The 19,300-nt window shown below is 37.0% G+C and overlaps 1 protein-coding gene across 3 annotated transcripts in view; it reads left to right on the plus strand.

Annotated features, from left to right (window-relative positions):
* The window catches only part of LOC149478865 (uncharacterized), a 49,600-nt gene extending 35,949 nt beyond the window's left edge, over positions 1 to 13,651 (plus strand). For 2 of the 3 annotated variants that reach the window (XM_089708516.1, XM_089708514.1), the window contains exons 19-42: positions 95 to 274; positions 594 to 738; positions 1,105 to 1,207; positions 1,531 to 1,667; positions 2,077 to 2,254; positions 2,621 to 2,744; positions 3,829 to 3,986; positions 4,138 to 4,236; positions 4,631 to 4,746; positions 5,375 to 5,490; positions 5,629 to 5,756; positions 5,947 to 6,159; positions 6,677 to 6,822; positions 7,018 to 7,125; positions 7,834 to 7,915; positions 8,000 to 8,097; positions 8,574 to 8,797; positions 9,359 to 9,523; positions 9,874 to 10,029; positions 10,263 to 10,366; positions 10,861 to 11,011; positions 11,428 to 11,576; positions 11,948 to 12,067; positions 12,214 to 13,651. In XM_089708516.1, the coding sequence (XP_089564642.1) occupies positions 95 to 274; positions 594 to 738; positions 1,105 to 1,207; positions 1,531 to 1,667; positions 2,077 to 2,254; positions 2,621 to 2,744; positions 3,829 to 3,986; positions 4,138 to 4,236; positions 4,631 to 4,746; positions 5,375 to 5,490; positions 5,629 to 5,756; positions 5,947 to 6,159; positions 6,677 to 6,822; positions 7,018 to 7,125; positions 7,834 to 7,915; positions 8,000 to 8,097; positions 8,574 to 8,797; positions 9,359 to 9,523; positions 9,874 to 10,029; positions 10,263 to 10,366; positions 10,861 to 11,011; positions 11,428 to 11,576; positions 11,948 to 12,067; positions 12,214 to 13,367 (4,354 nt within the window). In that variant the 3' untranslated portion in view covers positions 13,368 to 13,651. The remainder of the gene's footprint in view (positions 1 to 94; positions 275 to 593; positions 739 to 1,104; positions 1,208 to 1,530; positions 1,668 to 2,076; positions 2,255 to 2,620; positions 2,745 to 3,828; positions 3,987 to 4,137; positions 4,237 to 4,630; positions 4,747 to 5,374; positions 5,491 to 5,628; positions 5,757 to 5,946; positions 6,160 to 6,676; positions 6,823 to 7,017; positions 7,126 to 7,833; positions 7,916 to 7,999; positions 8,098 to 8,573; positions 8,798 to 9,358; positions 9,524 to 9,873; positions 10,030 to 10,262; positions 10,367 to 10,860; positions 11,012 to 11,427; positions 11,577 to 11,947; positions 12,068 to 12,213) is intronic. The other variant, XM_089708517.1, reaches the window with a different exon arrangement.
* The last annotated feature ends 5,649 nt before the right edge of the window (positions 13,652 to 19,300 follow it).

Consider the following 19,300-nt stretch of genomic DNA (forward strand, 5'->3'; position numbering starts at 1 on the left):
AGCCGTTTACAATCCAAGAATACGAATACGATCGCTATATAAAATAGTTTTTAATATTTTGCTAACGACATAAAATTTTTCATATTTATTGTAGATCCGTGGGTAACCTTCAACAAGCACTAGTATGTCTAGAGAAACGACTGGTAGTGTCACACGAACTGGGAATGCCAGAAGCAAAGGCCCAAGCGTACGGAGAACTTGGCGCTTTACACATCGCACTGAATAACTTGGAGCAAGCCGTATCATGCTTGGAACACCAGAAAAACATTGCAAAGTACGTTATATTTAATTTTAGCAAAAAAATATGCTAAACTTGGTTAGGAAAAGATCCCTACGAATTTAAAATACCTAATTAATTAAAAATCTCTCAAATAATGAACAAAATTGCATGTTTTTTTAATTATTAATTCAAACATCTCCTTTCTATGGCAACAGGAGAATAATAATGTAGGTATGATAAATGATTATTTTTTTAAACATCCGATCTGATTCTCAAATAAAAAAACCTAAGAATTTAAAAATATTGGTCTATTTGTAAAATGTAAATTTCTTGTAGCAATAATATCACTAATTATTATATTTTTACACATCAGGGAGTTAAACAATCAAATAATGGAAGCAGAAGCTTGCCACTCGCTGGGCGTGGCGCACCAGGCGCTCGGGGAACATGCCGCTGCCATCAGACACCACAGAACTGAACTCGAACTTGCTCATAGATTGGGACTTACTCATTTACAGGTGAAACTTCATATTATGTAGACACAAATAATTAAACTTTACGTGAAATAATATTGTTGTGATTTTTATCATGCTTTTGACTTAATTGTTATTCTATCAAAAGCTTATTTTTTAACTGTAGGTTAAATGATTGTTAATGAAGCAAGCACATAAATGATAGTTAGTAGTTACTTATTATTACTTACTTACTATGGAACTTACTTATTATGGAATTTCTCCTAGTATTTGATAGGAGTAAGCGTCACTCAAGGTTCTACGCTTGGTCCGCTGTTATTATTCGAATTAGTCAAAAAGTTTTTTCTATGTTAACTTTTATCACTAATTTATGTATATGGTTTTATATTATGGTTTTTGTTTATTATTCAGGCTCGTGCATGCGGTGGTCTAGGAGCAGCACATGCTGCAACGGGAGCGCACGCGGAAGCTGCCCGATGGCACGAATCGCGACTAAGACATGCTACTGCTTCTGGTAATATTTAAAAAAAATTAAATAACTGTTTAGGTTTTTAATATAAATAAAAATAACAGTATGATCATGTAATCACTTACATGAACTGTCAAAACCAAAACTAAAAAGTTTGCAGCAAAGCATTCATTTTATTGCGTCATCCAAATTATAACATTAGAATTTAGACTTCACGTCGACTTCACATTGTGAGCCTACAATTCCTAATACCAAACTAACACCATACCGTCCAATGAGCCGTTTTAAAATACAACATTGTTGGTGTATGTACGTATTCTTGTTTTAACTTTAACACTTATTTAAAATAGAACTTTTACATATACCAGGTGACACCCGCGGTAGAGCTCACGCGTTAGCAGATCTTGGTCGAGCGCATCTTGCGATGGGCGCGTGTGGTAGCGCTGTATCCTACTTGAGACAGGCGCTCGCTGCTACTGAGGGACTGGCTGATGCTGATGAAGAGGTGCGTAGTAATAGTCGATTAAAACTTGCTAATATTAATTTAGAATTTTTTGCTATACATTTTCTTATTCTCACAATTTTCATACATTTTTTGGTTGTGAATTGGGGATATTATTTGCCATAGAAGCATAAAATACTTAAAGTAAAAATAAAATGTTATCGAATTGCTTAAAGCCATAAGAACCGAAAAATGTCTCTGTTTATTAATAAACGTTTGTATTAATGGTCTCACACACACACTATGGTAGATTTTTTAGATATTATAATGTTTTTTTTGAATTTACATGGATTGGTCTTTAGGTACTTACTTCATATTGATGCACCATATTTCTCATAGCAACAACCTAAAAAGAATAAATAATTTGATCCATCAAAAGACAAACTTTGATATAATTAAAATTCCCATTCAGGCGCGGGTCCGTCATAGACTAGGCTTTGCACTATGGGCTTCTGGAGAACTAGAAGAAGCGAAAGAACAATTACAAGCCGCTCTCACTGTACTGGAGAATGGCAACGAGAAACACAGAGATAGGAAAGTGATCGCGCTGTATACTTCCACGCAACACGCACTGCAGAGAGTATTAGTTGGTGAGTTTTTTTTTTTGTATAAATAAGGAGAATGATGTAGAATGATTTTTTTTTTAATAAAAAGAAGTTTTATTTCGATACTTCGCCCGTGACAATACTAGATATGATATTCAAAAAATTAACGTATCTGCCACTTAAATCAGTTACAGAATTAAACTTCTCTTATGTAAATTTCAAATAAATGATAGTATAGAGGACTAGGATAACTCACATAATTATCATTTAACAGAGATGAATCGTAAGTGTAAATCTTTAAATAAACCATGAAGTGAAACAGTAAGGGCAAAATTGAAATTTCATTTTTGTGTAAAAATTATTTTAAATGGACTCGATTGATAAGTAATTAAATAACAAATTAATTTTCAGAACTGGGTCGTCATCCTGAAGCCCTAGTTGTAGCGGAGCGTGGTCGTTGCCGTTCATTCGATGCTCTTGAAAAAACTTCATCAGCACACAATCAGAATAACGTGGATATGCATAATGAACAGAGGTATATTCAACTTTACTTAATTCAAAATTCCATAGATTAGAATATTCTAATCTAAATTTTTGTTTAGTTTGCAGTCTGTACATATTACAGACTGCAAACTAAACAAAAATTTTGTAATTCTGAATTCAAGAGCAAGTTATATTATTATAAATAAAATTTTAATACCAGCAAAATCATAATCACTTTGAATATTATTTTGCACCGGTAAAGAGTTACATAGTAATACTAACGTTTTCAAAGGAGAATGGGCAAATTGGGCCTGAAACTTGGGCTAGGACCAATACACACGAAATATTGTTTTTGTGATATATCATTACACATACCTTACGAAAAAAATAAAATAAAAAAATAAATCAACCGGGTTCTTGTACAGTCAAGGCAAAAAGTTTTATTTATTTGGCTATTATTTTGCGCACAATAACGGTGTTTTTAATTCGAGTGAAGTAAATATAAATCAAAATGTCACTGGAGTGACTGAGTTTAACCACAAAAAACGTCTAACTACGTTGAATTATAATAAACACGGTATAGGTACCTGTTACAAAACATAATATTAGTGTATTTCGTTTATTAGAAGGCTTAAGATTAGTACGTATTTGTAAGTGAAAGTGAATTGGAGTAACATAAAGATATTGTCATTGTCTTATAACAGTTATTTATTGCAAAAAATATTATACACAAAGAAATAAAACTTGATGTGACTGTACAAAAACCCGGTTGATTATTTTTTTATATATATTTTTCCCGTTATGTATGTGTTATGATCTATTATAAAAACAATATCTTATGTGTATTGGTCCAACTCAAGGGTTCAGGCCCAACTTCCATAGTAAAATGCCCATTCTCCTTTGTTTAATATTAATGAATGAAATGAATGAATGAAAATACATTATTGCCAATGCAATAAAGTATTTTCATAAAATACATAAAAACATATAACAAACACAAGACTACAGAAACAGCAAAGGGCGGCCTTATCGCTAGGTAGCGATCTCTACCAGGCAACCCAACAATCAGAGGAAATATAAAATATGATGTGGGTGAGCAAAAATAAGGCAATACTAACAATTAATATTTTGTATAGGAATGTAGCAGAGGAATCAGCTAAAGAAGTCCCAGATCAATGGAACCCAAGCACAGTGGACCAGATACTTGAAGTTGTGAACAAACAGAAGGCACCCATATTGTACTACAGCTTGGCCGCTGGAAGACTATATTCTTGGCTATTGCAACCACATAAAGGTAAGATTATAAGATAAGGTCCTTGTTTCTACCGATTCTTTGCTTGATAAAAACGGTACACAATGTTTATATTCTTGTGTATAAACTTTATTAAAGTTATTTGTAAATAATACTTTGCTTCGAACTTTGTGTGATAGAAGATTTATTCCAGGCATCGTGCGCTTCCACCAAGTATCATTGATGGAACAATCAGAAGACGGCGACAATAGTTTACCAGACATCAGCCCAGATGATCTACAGGCTAATATGAGTAAGTTCTTTCAGTTTTCAGTCATCTTCCATTCTATTACACCACTTTCAAAATAATTTCATGACAAAAGACGTAGAAAACAAATCCATCTCAATTTTTTTACGTGAAAACTTAGTAATTTTTGAACGAGTTTTTGAGCGAAAGGGGGCTTAAGACGGAATTAAGACCAAAAGTTGTAAAAACATTCTTTGCTATTAGTTGTAAGCTGCGCGGCGTGCGCGTTTTCTCTCTCTTACAACAAGACAGTTATTTTAGTATTTTTGTTCCATCCCTTGATACCACTCAAGTTTATTTTCTTATCGATCCCGCATCCTAAATCATATGTTCTTGATCGTTTTATTTGGTTCATCTAACGTGCAAAATGTACATTTGAACATATGTACAATATTCACAGACAGCGGCAAGCTAGAGCGGTGCATCAGCGAGTGGTCGCGCTGGGTGCGCGGCGCGGCCGAGCGCGGAGATGATGAGAGGACTGACGACCGACCCAACACTGGGCTCGCTAGGATTGTAAGTTAAAATAAATAAATATTTCAGCACAATTTTCACACACGGAAACCAGATAGATGGCTGACAAAAATACATATATAACTTTAAATAAATACTTATATAGATAACAAGAGGTCCGCCCCGGCTTCGCCCGTGGTACATATTTCGCAATAAAAGGTAGCCTATGTCCTTTCTCGGGTATCAAAATATCTACATACCAAATTTCATGCAAATTGGTTCAGTAGTTTAGGCGTGATTGAGTAACAGACAGACAGACAGAGTTACTTTCGCATTTATAATATTAGTATGGATTAACACCCAGACACAGAGCAAACATCTATGTTCATCACACAAATATTTGCCCCGGGAATCGATTATCGAACCCATGACCTCTGGCTTGGAAGGCAGGACAGGTAATGTGATGAACATAATAATATAATACCAACCAAGCCAACAGTCAGTCAGTTGATAATATATTGCCCTTTTTTTGGTGAGCTTACCTTAATGTTAGTATAAATTTATCATTTATCGTTCTATTTTCATTTTACATATTCTATGTTTTGTGTTGCCCTATCCTTGTTACCTTTCGTTTTTAATATCATTTCCATAATTTAGATCCATATAATATGTGCATCTTTGTTTATTGCAGGTAAATCGTAACCATTTATTGAATTCGTCGAACTACTCCTTGAGTTCATTATTCAGTGTGGGATCCGTCGGCGGCTCAGTGGCCGGATCCGTTGCCAGTTTACAAGGATCAACCAGGTATATTTAAATTTAAATTTTATTTCAGTACTTTCAAGCACTGTTATAAATAGTTATTAGAAATCAGAAAAATCTAACTGAACAAAAAATAATATGTGTTTAAAAATGTGTATTTAAAATAAAAATATTTTTGTCCAGATCAAGTATACACTGTCCACGAAAGAAACAACCATCATGGCAGGGCCCGCCATGCCTCACTACTTTGTATCAAATGCTGCTCGCACCTTTTGAAGATCTTCTACCAGCGTCGTGTAATAATAATCACGGTAAGAGTAACATAAAATCATGAATAAAGTATACGATATTATGTTTACCGGGTGTAATCGTTAAGTGTGCACAGGCGATTATTTCGTCACTATAGTTCTGGAATGATCGCCTGTGCACATTTATCGATGACACCCTGTATACGACCGTCGTTAAAATTAGTATTCGTAACTAATAAGTTTCCAATACCAGCAGGGTCCGGTTCAGGCGGTCGCGGTTGCGGCGGGCGGCGCGAGGTGGCGCTGTGTGTAGAGGGCGCGCTGTTCGCGTGTCCGTGGGGAGCGCTGCGCGGTGCGGACGGCGAGCCGCTGTGCGAGCGGTACGCGCTGCGAGCCGCGCCCGCGCTGCGACACCTGCGGCATGTGCGGCACGCGCACGTGGCGCAGCGGCCCAGCGGTGACCACAGTGAGTGTGCGTGTGTGTGTGTAGGAGACAAGGAACTAACGCACCCATAGTAAACGTGTATGTTGTGTGAGTTATCTCTGTTGTCGCTAGACCAGGAAATAATACATGACCCACAATGAACATGGTTAGTATGGTGAGTTGCCTATATTGTCACTGGAGGGCCAGATATTGATGATACCCCGAATCGTCTATACGTCCAGATTTATTACGGTGAATTAATTGACGTACTATAAAAAATAATAAAAAAACACCGCGAGATACAATCGCCTACAAAAGATCGTTAAAAAAATATCCAGTCCTTTAAAGAATATTCATTGAAATTAGCACCTTATTTCGTGGAAGTAATGTTCAAAATTGTATCACCCATTAGAAAAGTCTGCCTAATACACGCGAAAGCATAGTTTTGCAGCGGACAATTTCAAATTTTTTTTAAATATTTACTACACAGATGTGACGTGATGTAATAATGATAAAACTTGAGATTTTCACAAACATATTTTAATTCATTTTCCTACAGGTGCCAACAACGAGTCTGGAATGCGTTGCCTCGTAGTAGGAGGGCCGCGTGTTGGTGGCACTCGCTGGGCGGCTCACCCTGCGTTACTAAAGGAAGCTGAACTCGTTGCCGACATGTTGAGAGTCACGCCGCTTACTGATTATCAGGTATATTTTATGAACAATTATTGTGACTTTTTACTAAATTTTTGGTAAAATTAGTAATCAATCGACAAAATAAAGAAAAATGACTTCGTGCACAATTAAATCCAAAAATTGTTACTGCTTCACGTAATTGATAAATATGCCCAAAAAATATTCTCCTTGATTATTATTTTCATAATACTTTATTTTTTTAAACAGGCGTCAAAGGAAGCGGTGTTAGCTCAACTTCCACAAGCAGAATGTATCCACTTTGCTACACACGTGTGCTGGAAGACTCCTGGCATCGTACTCAGCCCTGGAGAAGTGGTAAGATTAAGATTATTTCGATTATTTCCCTAAAATTTATATCCCTTTTAAAATACACCTCAAATAATTATAGTAGGGGAGCCCAGGATGCTAAATGTGGATTTACTCGAGCGTCACGGGAACCTATTAGAATTGGTAGATTAGACCATAGCGAGAAAAAAATTTCCTATAATGTTTTCACTTTTAGCGGTGGGGAAGGGTTTTTTGATTTTTTTTAATTTAAAAAAGAAAAAAATTGGCTTGGAAATACTCAAGCGCGTTAGATATTGATATTTTGCATGCTCCAGGACGTCACTGAAAAAAAGTATACGTTAATCTGACGATTTAAGTGGCGATTTAATCGCTATGAAGAAGGGTAAAAAATTAAAGTAATATTATTCGAGCGCGTCAGATTAATATATGGGGGGGTTAATTACAATATAAGAAGTCCCCATTTCGCTAATCTGACGATTCGAGCTCAACCTTAGGGAATTATGGATTATTCAAATTTTCCAGCGGGGCCCCTGAGCGCACCCACCAACCATAACTGCTCATATTGCCTAGAGGTACTAATGAATAGCTAAGGTACCGTCCCTTATAGTAATCTGACGCGCTCGAGTAAATCCCAAAATCCCCTCTTGGCCTCCCCTACTATTATAAGATATTGGTATTTACTTATATTGTGTTTAGTTTAGTATCAAACTATTTAACAAATGATACTTTGTTTAGGTTGATTCACAAGCCAAACGTCTCTTGAATACCAGTGTCGGGAGCAACGCCGCTGATACTTCTACAGAAAATGAGGAAGAACGTAAGTCATGTTTTAAATTATTACACTCAACATATTAAAATTATGTAGGTAATTTATATGAATTAAAAAATAATTTTACTGCAGATGCTGAGCTGCCACCCAGTAATGAAGAATTACCGCCTGCTTCAGAATTTATATTAACAGCATCAGAAATCATGAATTTAAAACTGACCGCAAGATTGGTAAGATTTTTTTTTATAAGTAACCTAAATTTTTTGAATATTCTTTATTTTTAATTAATAAAAATATTTTATTTCATTCGCTAATTTCCTAACATATTATACAATCCAATAAACGTTTTCATCCGCAAGTAAACAATGTTGCAAAAACTTTCCTTCCAATACAGACTGATATGATGCCCATTGTGCCTACGTTCGTCATTGTACGTTTTTTGTATTCTATTATTATTTGAGTTTTTACTCTCTTTTGAACCTTTACCTGTCTTCTGGTAGACTTCTGATAGATAGATAGCGATAGCCTCCTCAATCCCAATTGTTCGTTTCTTGCCGCCAATTTTTTACCTTGCTTATGTCATCACATCACCAACTCATAGTGCGCCCAAGGCTAAGCTTATCGAGCCAATAATATCTCCGCAGTTTTTTAAGTCTATCTTTCTTTATTGCCAAATAACAGCGTCAAACAAATGTCCATAAACCAGGTGGTGATATCGTGCGCGCCATCGAGCTCCGTCCTGCAGGACACGGAGGAGAGCGGCGCGGTGAGCGGGGCGGGGGCGGGCGTGTCGCGCCTGTGCCGCGCGCTGCTGGCGGCGGGCGCGCAGGCCGTGCTGCTCGCGCTGTGGCCGCCGCCGCAGGACACCGCCGCCAAGATACTGTACCGCGCGCTCTACTCCGCGCTGCTGCAGGGCAGCCGCGTGGCCAAGTGAGTCACGCGTCACTAGACAAATATACTCAAACTCAAACATTTATTTATTCTATATTATTACATATTTTTAACAATTACCACCGATTCGGAAAGCAGTAATGGAGAAGAACCGGCAAAAAACTCCATCGTTGCTCTTTTAAAATCATGTCAATATTACAATTTAATTTTAGAGTCAGTATAGTCTGTTGTTTGTTTAGACTACCTAAATATATGAGTTGTGCCTGAACTCGACGCACATAAAGAAACAGAGACACCCGAAAGGAACGAAATTCTCTTCTCTATGAGAGAGAGACAGAGAAACACGTGCACGCCGCTCATCTATAGCAAAAAGTGTCGTTACAACTTTTCGTTTTAATTTTTTTCCGTCTAGCCCTTTCGCAACGCGCAATAAGGAACTTCGTTCCAACAAACAATAAAAAATCTTTCGTCTTATTTATGAGTGAGATATTTTACTGACAAACTTTTATTTCTATTTCAAACACGAAAGTCAAATTCGACGTTCCTAACAGCTCACTCGGACCAAACAACTGATACTTTAACAACGATATTGTTACTCAGAGCGTTGGGCGACGGCATGCAAACAGTGCGTCACACGAAGCACTTCGCGCACCCCGCGCACTGGGCCGGCTGCGCGCTCGTCGGCGCCAACGTGCGGCTCAGCAACAAGGTGGCGCTGCTCGGCCAGGCGCTCTGCGAGCTGCTCGCCGCGCCCGACCGCTGCCGGTACACACAATCAATTACCACATAGCACATAAGGCAAACAGTACATGACACCACATCAGTTCACTTATACTACACACATAACAGTACATACAGCACACATCAAAACACGCAACAAAAGCACAACACAACACATAAAATAAAACCAGTTACACCCGACGAATCGTAATTGTATATATTTATTGAATACCCTTATAGGTCACTCTGCATAAAACAATGCACAAAACAACAACTACATGGTAAACCCTAAGAGCATAAAACCAACAAATTTACTCTCAAAGGCCCAAAGCCTAAAGAAATATAATATGGGAGATGTTCCAAAAAATATTTTCTAATAAACTTCCTAATTACAGAGACGCGTTACGAGTATGCCTTCACCTAGTGGAGAAATCGCTCCAGCGCATTGTACGTGGACAGAAGAACGCGATGTACACGACACAGAAGAGTATCGAGAACAAAGCCGGCCCTGCTACGGGCTGGCGGGAACTGCTCATGAGTGTTGGATTCAGGTAAATTTTTGTTTCTGAATTAGTTATAGGTGAAGATTCTGAAACTGGTTTGCAAATAATGAAGATATGCAAAAAATAAAAAATTGTAGCTACGCCAACTTACATGTGTTTTTTCACAACTCTATTTAATCACTTTCAACTTGACAGAAATATTTTTAGATATCAATACCCTGAGCAAAATAATTACAAAACTTACAATGTAAGATATTAATTATTAAATAAATCTTATCCAGGTTCGAACCAGCGGCTAACGGAATTCCATCCAGCGTGTTCTTCCCACAAAGTGACCCTGAAGAAAGACTGACACAGTGTTCAGCCAGTTTGCAAGCTCTTTTGGGTATGTATACCGAAGAAAATTTAAATTAAATTATTAAATTGATAAACTATTTATTTCGTGCTACATTTTTCAATGAGATCATTTAAAATTTACATTCATTTACATCAGTCTTCAGTCATTACAACAGTCAGAATTGCCAAACTTTTCCAATTTCTATTTCTTAAAATAATGTTGGTAATCGCTCCTTTACCAACCAAATTTTATTCACCACTAGCTGCTCCGCGCGGTTTCACCCCCGTGGCTCCACCCCTGTTGGTCGTAGCGTGATGATATATAGCCTATAACCTTCCTCGATAAATGGGCTATCTAACACCGAAAGAATTTTTCAAATCGGACCAGTAGTTCCCGAGAATAGCGCGTTCAAACAAACAAACTCTTCAGCTTTATAATATTAGTATAGATGTGGATAAGTACTAGATATACTACTTCATAAATTACCATGTAGCTGTTAAGTAGAGTGAATTACAAAGGAATTTATTGCAATCTTCATCCAGGTCTAAGCTCAACTACACTACTAGCTCTATCGAAGCTAATATCGAACGGTGACGTCGCTGACGACATCATTGGCGTTATTCGCTCCGTCATCTCGCAGTTCTCGGTCAAGAACTGTGAAACTGATACTATCGAAGTTGCTGTTAATGTTAGGTAAGTGTTAAGAAGCTCAGTAAAACAGTTAATTTTTGTTGATCAATTTATTGTAGGTGTCATTACAAACACACATTTTAAAACTTATTTATCTACCAGTTTAGCACATGTATATTGTAAACTTACAAGCATCCAATTCGAGAACTTATTTAAAAAAAATACCGTCCGAATTGAGAACCTCCTCCTTTTTTTGAAGTTGGTTAAAAATGAGAGCTTTACATTCATGATGAATGTAACTGTTATAAGGTGCATAGATGTTGCAGATCGTAAAATATTTTAGTTCCTGTGTGACTTTTTAAGAAATGGGAAAGGTATATTATATTTTTCCTACGAATTTAAAACATAATATACAAACTCACAATCATTTTTTCTATTTAAATGCGAGTTTCTAACGTCATTTATTTCATTACTTTTAGGCTATGGCGGGTCAACGGATGCCACGAACTGCTCGCATCTCTTGGATTCGACTTGGCCGAAGTTGGACAGGACGAGGTCACTCTGCGCGGGAAAGCGACCAACAGAAGGCACATTCAGTTTGTGCTACAGGCATTACTTGCATTATTTGGTAAGTTTTTTTTTTCGAATGTTTATAACGTTGACGTTGTTATATTTTATAATAGAAATAAGAAGGCAAGAAATTATATTAAGGGTTATGTTCCTTTTACAGACTGGGACAAAAGTAGGTATTTTATAGTTGTTAAAATTGTAAAATAAGATGAAAGTAAAATCACCCATATGATTACTTAATGAACTGTAGAAAATTATGATTAATGTCTTATTTAATTATTTATTGCTCCAGAACTGTTCGATATAATAGATGAAGTAAGCTATTGCAACTTGTTGTAATGCATTTTTAGAACATGTCAATTAGATATAGTAAATTTGTTGGAATGAGAAATGAAAACATAAAAAATTAATAAATATATCATTTATTAGATACTCAAGAAGCACCTCGCAGTCTAAGTTTGGAATCCAGCTCCAGCGTGGAGTCGCTCGCATCTATCGACGACGGAGACCTCGAACCACATTCAGATGGAGAGACCACGCAACATAGACGTAAGTAAATTTCGAAATGTACACGGTTGTAAGAACAAATAACAATTTTGATATATTATTATTTGATTTATTTTATTAATATTTGCAATAAAAAAGATCCTTATGAATAAAAAATTGTATTTCTTAATATAAATTTAATCCAACAGAAGAGAACATGAGCTCAGTGCCGCCGCCGCCGCTACCCCTCGGTTCCTGTGGAGGTGCGTTCACCATGTACGTGCGCGGCGCCGGCGAGGCGGGGCGCGGGGAGCCCGACGGCCGCACTGCACCGCCCCCCGCCCCTGCACCCGCCCCGCCGCACCCCCACCCGCACCCGCATCCGCGCTACCGCGGCGAGAGCGACGCTGCCTTCACACCTTCCCCTCCCGCCGCCCCGCAGAACGTGTCCCTCGCGCTCGCGCACCAGACCAAGATCCGCACGCTGTATACGCGCCGCCCGCCGTCCGACGACTCGGACTGGGAGTCGTCCGGGCACGACACGGTGCTGCGCCGCCGGCCCGACCGCCGCTACCTGGACGCGTTCTACGAGCTGGCGTCCGCGCAGCCGCGCCGCACGGACGACGACAAGCCGGACGCGCAGCCCTCCACGTCCAAGCGCGCGCGGCCCAAGCTGGCGGCGGCGCGTGACTCACTGGCCCAAGTGCGCCACATGAGCGGCGAGCTCACCCCCACCATCTCCGAGGTGTACCACGAGCGGAACATCGGCCTCGGCCTCGCGCCGCCGCTCGCCGAGCTGCTCCTGGCTGAAGACACCAAGACGGAGATGCGAGCGGCCAGCTCCAGCGAGAACTTGTTACTGCAGAACCTCGAGAAGTTAGGCCTGCTGGGCGACGCGAGCGAGAACGAGGAACGCTGGTGCAGCAACAACGCGGCTCGACCTTGGCTGACCGCCGCGCCGCTAGAGACGGACGTGCAAGGTTCCGATTTAACTACGGCTGAAATCATTGAACGACAGACGAAGTTTAAGAAGGATGCAGAACCGAAGAGAAAAGAAGAAAATGTGTACGATTTAAAACCAAAAGAGGAGACGCCGGGCCCCAGCGGGATAGAGAAGCGCTCAGTGTCGCCCTTCTCTGAGCTTTCCAGAAGAGACGAAGGTGACGGCCGCAGTATCGCCGACTCGCATTCTTCTTACAAAGCGCTGGTTCTGAACCCTCGGCCGCCATACTTGCCCGAGGAAGGTGAAACCAGCATGAGCAAACCCACAGAAGGAGGAAAAACTCACCCGCGAGTTCGACGACCTCCCGTTCCAAGAACAAGACCTACATACACTACTCTTGACTTTCCACCGAATAAATGATTGGGACGTGTCTATTATGTAACTGATTTAGGTCATTTTTAGATTTAAAATAAATTATATTATTAGTTGTATTGGCTATGATATTCCGTCCTTGTTTAAATTTAAGGCTGCTGTAAAAATATATTTAACTTCTTAATAATTATCATGTAAATGTGTCACAATTCGCAAGTAATGTTTATTTATTTTTTGTATTTGTGTTATTCTTAACACTTTCTTACCATTATTTTGTCTAATTATTAAGTCTGTAAAAATATTTATAAGTTAATAAACAGCTCTGATATTTCTTTTGTTCTTTTATTTATTTCTTACCCATACCTATACTGTTGACAAGTGACAACATCGTATAGCAGTACAAAAACAATTGTTCCCATATCTTTTCTTGTTGCCTTCTAGCTAAAGAAAAAACACTAAGGTCCTACTATGTAAGTTCATTCACATAAACTACAATTAGCTTATACGTTCGTCAACATGACTTTACATAGCACCTAGGAATTTCAATGTTACTAATACCATAAATGTAATCAACTAGAAAATATAAAAACAACAACAAAAAACTGATTAAGCTATTCAGTTATCTACAACCAATATATAAAACATTGCCTAATTAATTTAATTAACATCTCTGCAATGATTTATAGCTATATAGGGTGCAATTAATGAATACTCTGTACTGACAAGTTGCTTGAAATCTTAACAGGGTATTGAGTGATAAATTGAACTTAAGTAAGTAACATTTACAACAAGACATGTGACGACATGCTCATATCGTATTTACTTATATTACATATCCTAATACACTCACTAGATGACGCTCTATTATGATCGAAGATAATATAGCAGATTATGAATTTTCAGCAGTGTATCTACAATTTGTTTTAGGGGTCGAAATGCAAATTTATTGAAATAGTGAACACATAATAATATGTACCTTAAAGTAATTAAATATTTTACAGGTGTGTTTTTAGTTTGCAAGTTTTCATTTGCATGCCCTTTATTATAAGCGACCGCGACCTACGCATACATTTCACATACAAACTCTCATTGTTGTTATTTGTAGTTGTTGTTGTCAGCATACTGCATTAGGTAATAATTCTGTATCCACCGAAAAAAAATTTACGGAATATTCAACAATTTTATTTCTTGGGTCTTGGGAAAGGTCTTGGGTTAGATTTTGGAGAAAAAAGGCGGATCACCACTTATCCGTTATTTTAAAATTTAAATCGATCAGTAAAATATAATATCTACAATCTACATACATAATGCATCTGGCCCATACCACACAAAAGGGTATGTCAATTCACTTTTATGTAATACTGTGAAAGTGTGAAGGTACTAACTATATTGAAAAGGGTTGATATACCTACTTACCTTTAATTCGAGAACACTTAATAATTATAGTCTTTTCCACCTAAGATGATTTCTGTGACACATCGATTTTTGACACGTGTAGAGATGTCTTTACTGAAATCATATCAATTTTTTTCGATAATCGATAATATTTTATATGGAAATGAAATCGATTTGAATAAAGTACCAAAATTAGTTTTTTCGGCATTTCGCCAACAATTAACTAAGGAAACTTAGCAAACAACAGCAACAAAAATTCAACATTAACAATTAGTAACAATAACAGAATACTACGTAAAGTATCAATATAAAAATGCAACTTGTATACAAGGCTGACGCACTCGTACAGACGATTGACTCGATTGACAAACGATCACAAGATAGGCGCCGATTATATGATTTTCCAACTCTATGATTTTTCAACGATCCATTTCATGTACACGAATTGCGTAAGTATTATATTTTTGTGTTATTTTATTTTATTTTTCATTATATTAAACTAAACAATACCACTAAACAATATTTTGATTTATAAGCTTAAGATGTTTCATTTTTATATTTTTGGTAAGAATGCCGCCATAAAATATGATAAAATTATTTTGGCGCTTTAAACATAAAATACGTAATTCGGAACACGATGAAGTGTCACAGGAATCATCCTAGTTGAAAAGGACTATAATATATTATGTACCTACCCTAATAGCCATATATAATAAAGTGAAATTTTTTCCGCAACTCGTTCATAGCAATGCGCAATGTTATCTCTTATCTAAAGATCAACAATTATTCTGATACATAAATGCTCCTTCCAATCAAAGCCTACTGGCAATGACAATTACTCAACTATGAGATGCGGATATACTTTACTCAGAAATTGAGGCAAAAACTAGATATGTCAAGTAAATAGACCTAAACCTTAGTCTGTATTGCGACTCAATGAAATAATGAATAAAATCATTCCATTTTTAACTTATCATGCTTTTAATCGACCTTCCGATTGAAATGTAAACGGTATTTATACCAACATACCTACCGGCTACCACAACTAACAGAAAATATTTTTGATTGTTTTCAAATCATTGAACCGAACAAAACAACAATGTTTTGATGACTATTTCGTTATAAATCAAATTAGAAATTAATATACCTACATAATTAATGTAATTAACAAAATTTTATAAATACAGCGATAAGATAATAAAAAAAAAATGTTTGCGTGTAGGTACAGTGTACACACGTAAGAAGTGGTCACACGAAAATAAGGTCACTTCTTTGTGACCTTATTTTTCAAAAAAAAAATTTACTACATGCAACTTTACAGAAATACGTTGAATCACGCGTGGTACAGATAAGAACAAGATGGCGCGTAACGGAAAAATGTTACACTAAATTTTTTTTCCAACCCCGATAAAGAAGTTTCACTTCAACAACATATTAAAGAGTTCTATTATAGACTAATTGCAGTAGGTAGAAATACGAAAGGTCGTTCATAAGGATGAATATCATAGAAATCTAAATAACAAGACACATAGAAGGGCTATAATGTCATAATTCGTATGAAAACCGCTGTCGCCAAAATCAACACATTCAAACCGAAAGCTAAACAGTACACACAAGTAAACTATGCCTTTTATTGGACAGCTTGATTTTAGTGAAAACTAACTTATCTATTAAATTAAGCTTTTGAATATGTATCCTAACGCACGAATTTACGGTTTATTTTAGAATAACATCCCTAAGTATATGAGACTTTTTGCTCCAATACGAACAAACGTGATAATAAGAATGGTCGACTGTGTCATTCATTGTTATTTCGATTACTATGGTGACACTCGTAATACTTGTAAATATTCTATAATTTTAAGGAAAAACGGCATTATTTCTAAAAAAAAATATTTTCCGATGAAATATTATTCCTTTATAAGTATAACTACAACTTGTGGAAGAATTTCCGCAATGGGAATTGCTGAAACACACCATGTATACACTCATTCGTCTCCAAAGCAACTGAACAGTGACGAATGCACTGGTGATGTGCAAATCACCTGAGTGGCGACAAGGTCACGCACGCTTACGACTTCTAGTGTCTTGTTATTTAGATTTCTATGATGAATATGCAGAAATCAAAGCTTATCATTTCGAAACATCCTTCCCACTAAAAACCATTAAATGGGCATCAATAGGCATCAGGTACCTACTACCTATGGTTCAACTAACCTTAAAATTCTTCACTAGTTACTAAAACAAATTGCGATACAGTGCATGCAAATTTAATTGTCCTTTATGAAATTTGCTTACACATTGTTTCATCACGATATTGTAATTGGTTAAGTTAACAAGAAATTCTTAGCCGTGAAAACAGTGTTAATAGCCGGAACATGTAAAATAAAACAAATTACAAATAAACCGCACTGTACGCGCGCTTTAATAGAAATTTAATAAAGTCGCGTTTACATAAGTGTCCTTGACTTCGTTCCAATAGTCTACATCGAATCTGCAGTTGAGCATACCTCTACAGATACCTAAGCATGCGTGGCCGAGTGTTGAAAATAAAACCCCTGATTCACCAGTAAATAAATCTATTTCATTATAATGATTTTTATTGAGCGTCGACGTGCAATTTAGGTGTACTTACCTAGTAATTGTACTAAAAGGAAATTTTTGTACAAAATTAATTAATTTTATTTATCTGTAAACAATTCTACAATTTGAAAACTCGTTCTCGTATAGGTACGTATATGTTTTGTTATTACAGAAGATACAGCCTTTCTACAGACGATTCTTTCGTTTTTTATCTTTAAAGATAAGGGTGCTTTTCCCCAATAATTACCGAGGATGTGTAGCGAGGGATGTGCTTGTAAATAACCAATAGTACTTCAAACGTTAAACGCTTCAAACTTCAAAGTAAATGAAGCGACATGATTAGTTCTTTACAAACACATTTCTCGCTAAGTAGGTACAAATTTTCCCACATTATTCACTAATAATGATTGAATAGAATAGATTGAAGGATTGTTAGGGTGCTATTCAGTGGAATAGCACCCTTTTTTTATTAATGGGGAAATCTTGCATAGATACTCACGGCCTCCGGGGAAGAAGGCCGTGGGTTATGTCGGATTCCTACCGACCCCACTGTGTTCCGTCAAGCCGCATCAACGACGGGGCCACGGGTATGTGTAGAATTCATCCGTGACCACTGAATAGCACCCTAACAATCCTTCAATCTTCCTAGGTGCGTTGCTACGTGTAGGAGTATCCTAGGTGGATGCAACGTCTGTTAAAGTTTAAATTCTGTTTCACTAATGGACTATTACGGTTGTCATCATTCAGAATTCAATAATTATTATTATTTCAAAGCCTCTCTACACAGTTCATACATTAACTGACCTTAGCTAACCGATTACATTTAGGAGATAACGATCACCGCGTGAAATTATCTTAATAAATCAATTAAAGTGTATGGTAGCCGTTACCATAATTCAGCCCATTGCCTTTTTGCATCACATAGATGAAGTCGTGACCCAAAAGCGTGCGGCGCGTCGGCTCACTCACAACTATGTCGCTATATTTACATTGAAATCTTTATCGTGTGATTAATGCGCGAATAAGTCGACATTATCTGCAATCAACATTTCTTTTGACTTTATTATTATTTATTGACGTCTACATCGTATTATGAACTTTTATGGATCTTTGCTTGAAAAAATAAGTCGATAATATTGAATACTAGCAGTCCGCCCCGGCTTCGCCCGTGGTACATATTTACGTTTTCTTTACATAAAAACCATCCTCGTACTTCAAGGAATATAATAAAAAAGAATTATCGAAATCGGTCCACCCGTTCTCGAGTTATGCGCTTACCAACACATTTTGCGATTCATTTTTATATATAAGAAGATAAGCGTGGGTTATCTCTACAAAAATATTAGTCTCGAGGAAATAAAACTAAATATCATTTATTCATATAGCTTTTTATTTTGTATGATTCCGTAAGGATCAATAAATTTAAGTACACTTACATGGTTCAAAAAACTATACATAGGTATATAAAATCTCCTTATTATGTCGGACTAGCTGATGCCCGCGAGTCGCGACTTCGTTCGCGGGACTTCAGGCGTAAACAACTCGAGGATACCTTATATAAAAGAATAATAATTTTCTTACCGCGAGTTAACAAATAGGTACATATTATGTATATATTATATCTACTTTTAAAATATCTTTATAAAGTACGTTCGTTGCGATCTTGCCTCTTATCTCTTCATGCCGTTCCTACAGCCTACTCCAACAACACTATCTCTCACTCTCACTTTGTACCTAATCTATTTTTTCGATTCGATTCGCTTCGCTTCTGGAACTCGCCAACCGCTGCCGCGGCCCTAACTTAGGTAAATGACAATCTTAATGACAATAAACAAGTTCTAAAAATATTCTTAATTTTTAAATATTTTATGGAATTCCTATATTTTATACGATCTGGCCAAATGTGGATGACAAATCGTGAAACATTGACGATTTAACGATGGTCAAACGATATTGGCCACATCATGAAATGCGACCATTTCACGAAATGATCAGTCATTTCA

The sequence above is a fragment of the Colias philodice genome, chromosome 21 (assembly GCF_061535455.1).
Source record: "Colias philodice isolate Cphi_HAF_F1 chromosome 21, ilColPhil1 Martin Lab GWU primary, whole genome shotgun sequence".
In the NCBI taxonomy this organism is placed as follows: domain Eukaryota; kingdom Metazoa; phylum Arthropoda; class Insecta; order Lepidoptera; family Pieridae; genus Colias; species Colias philodice.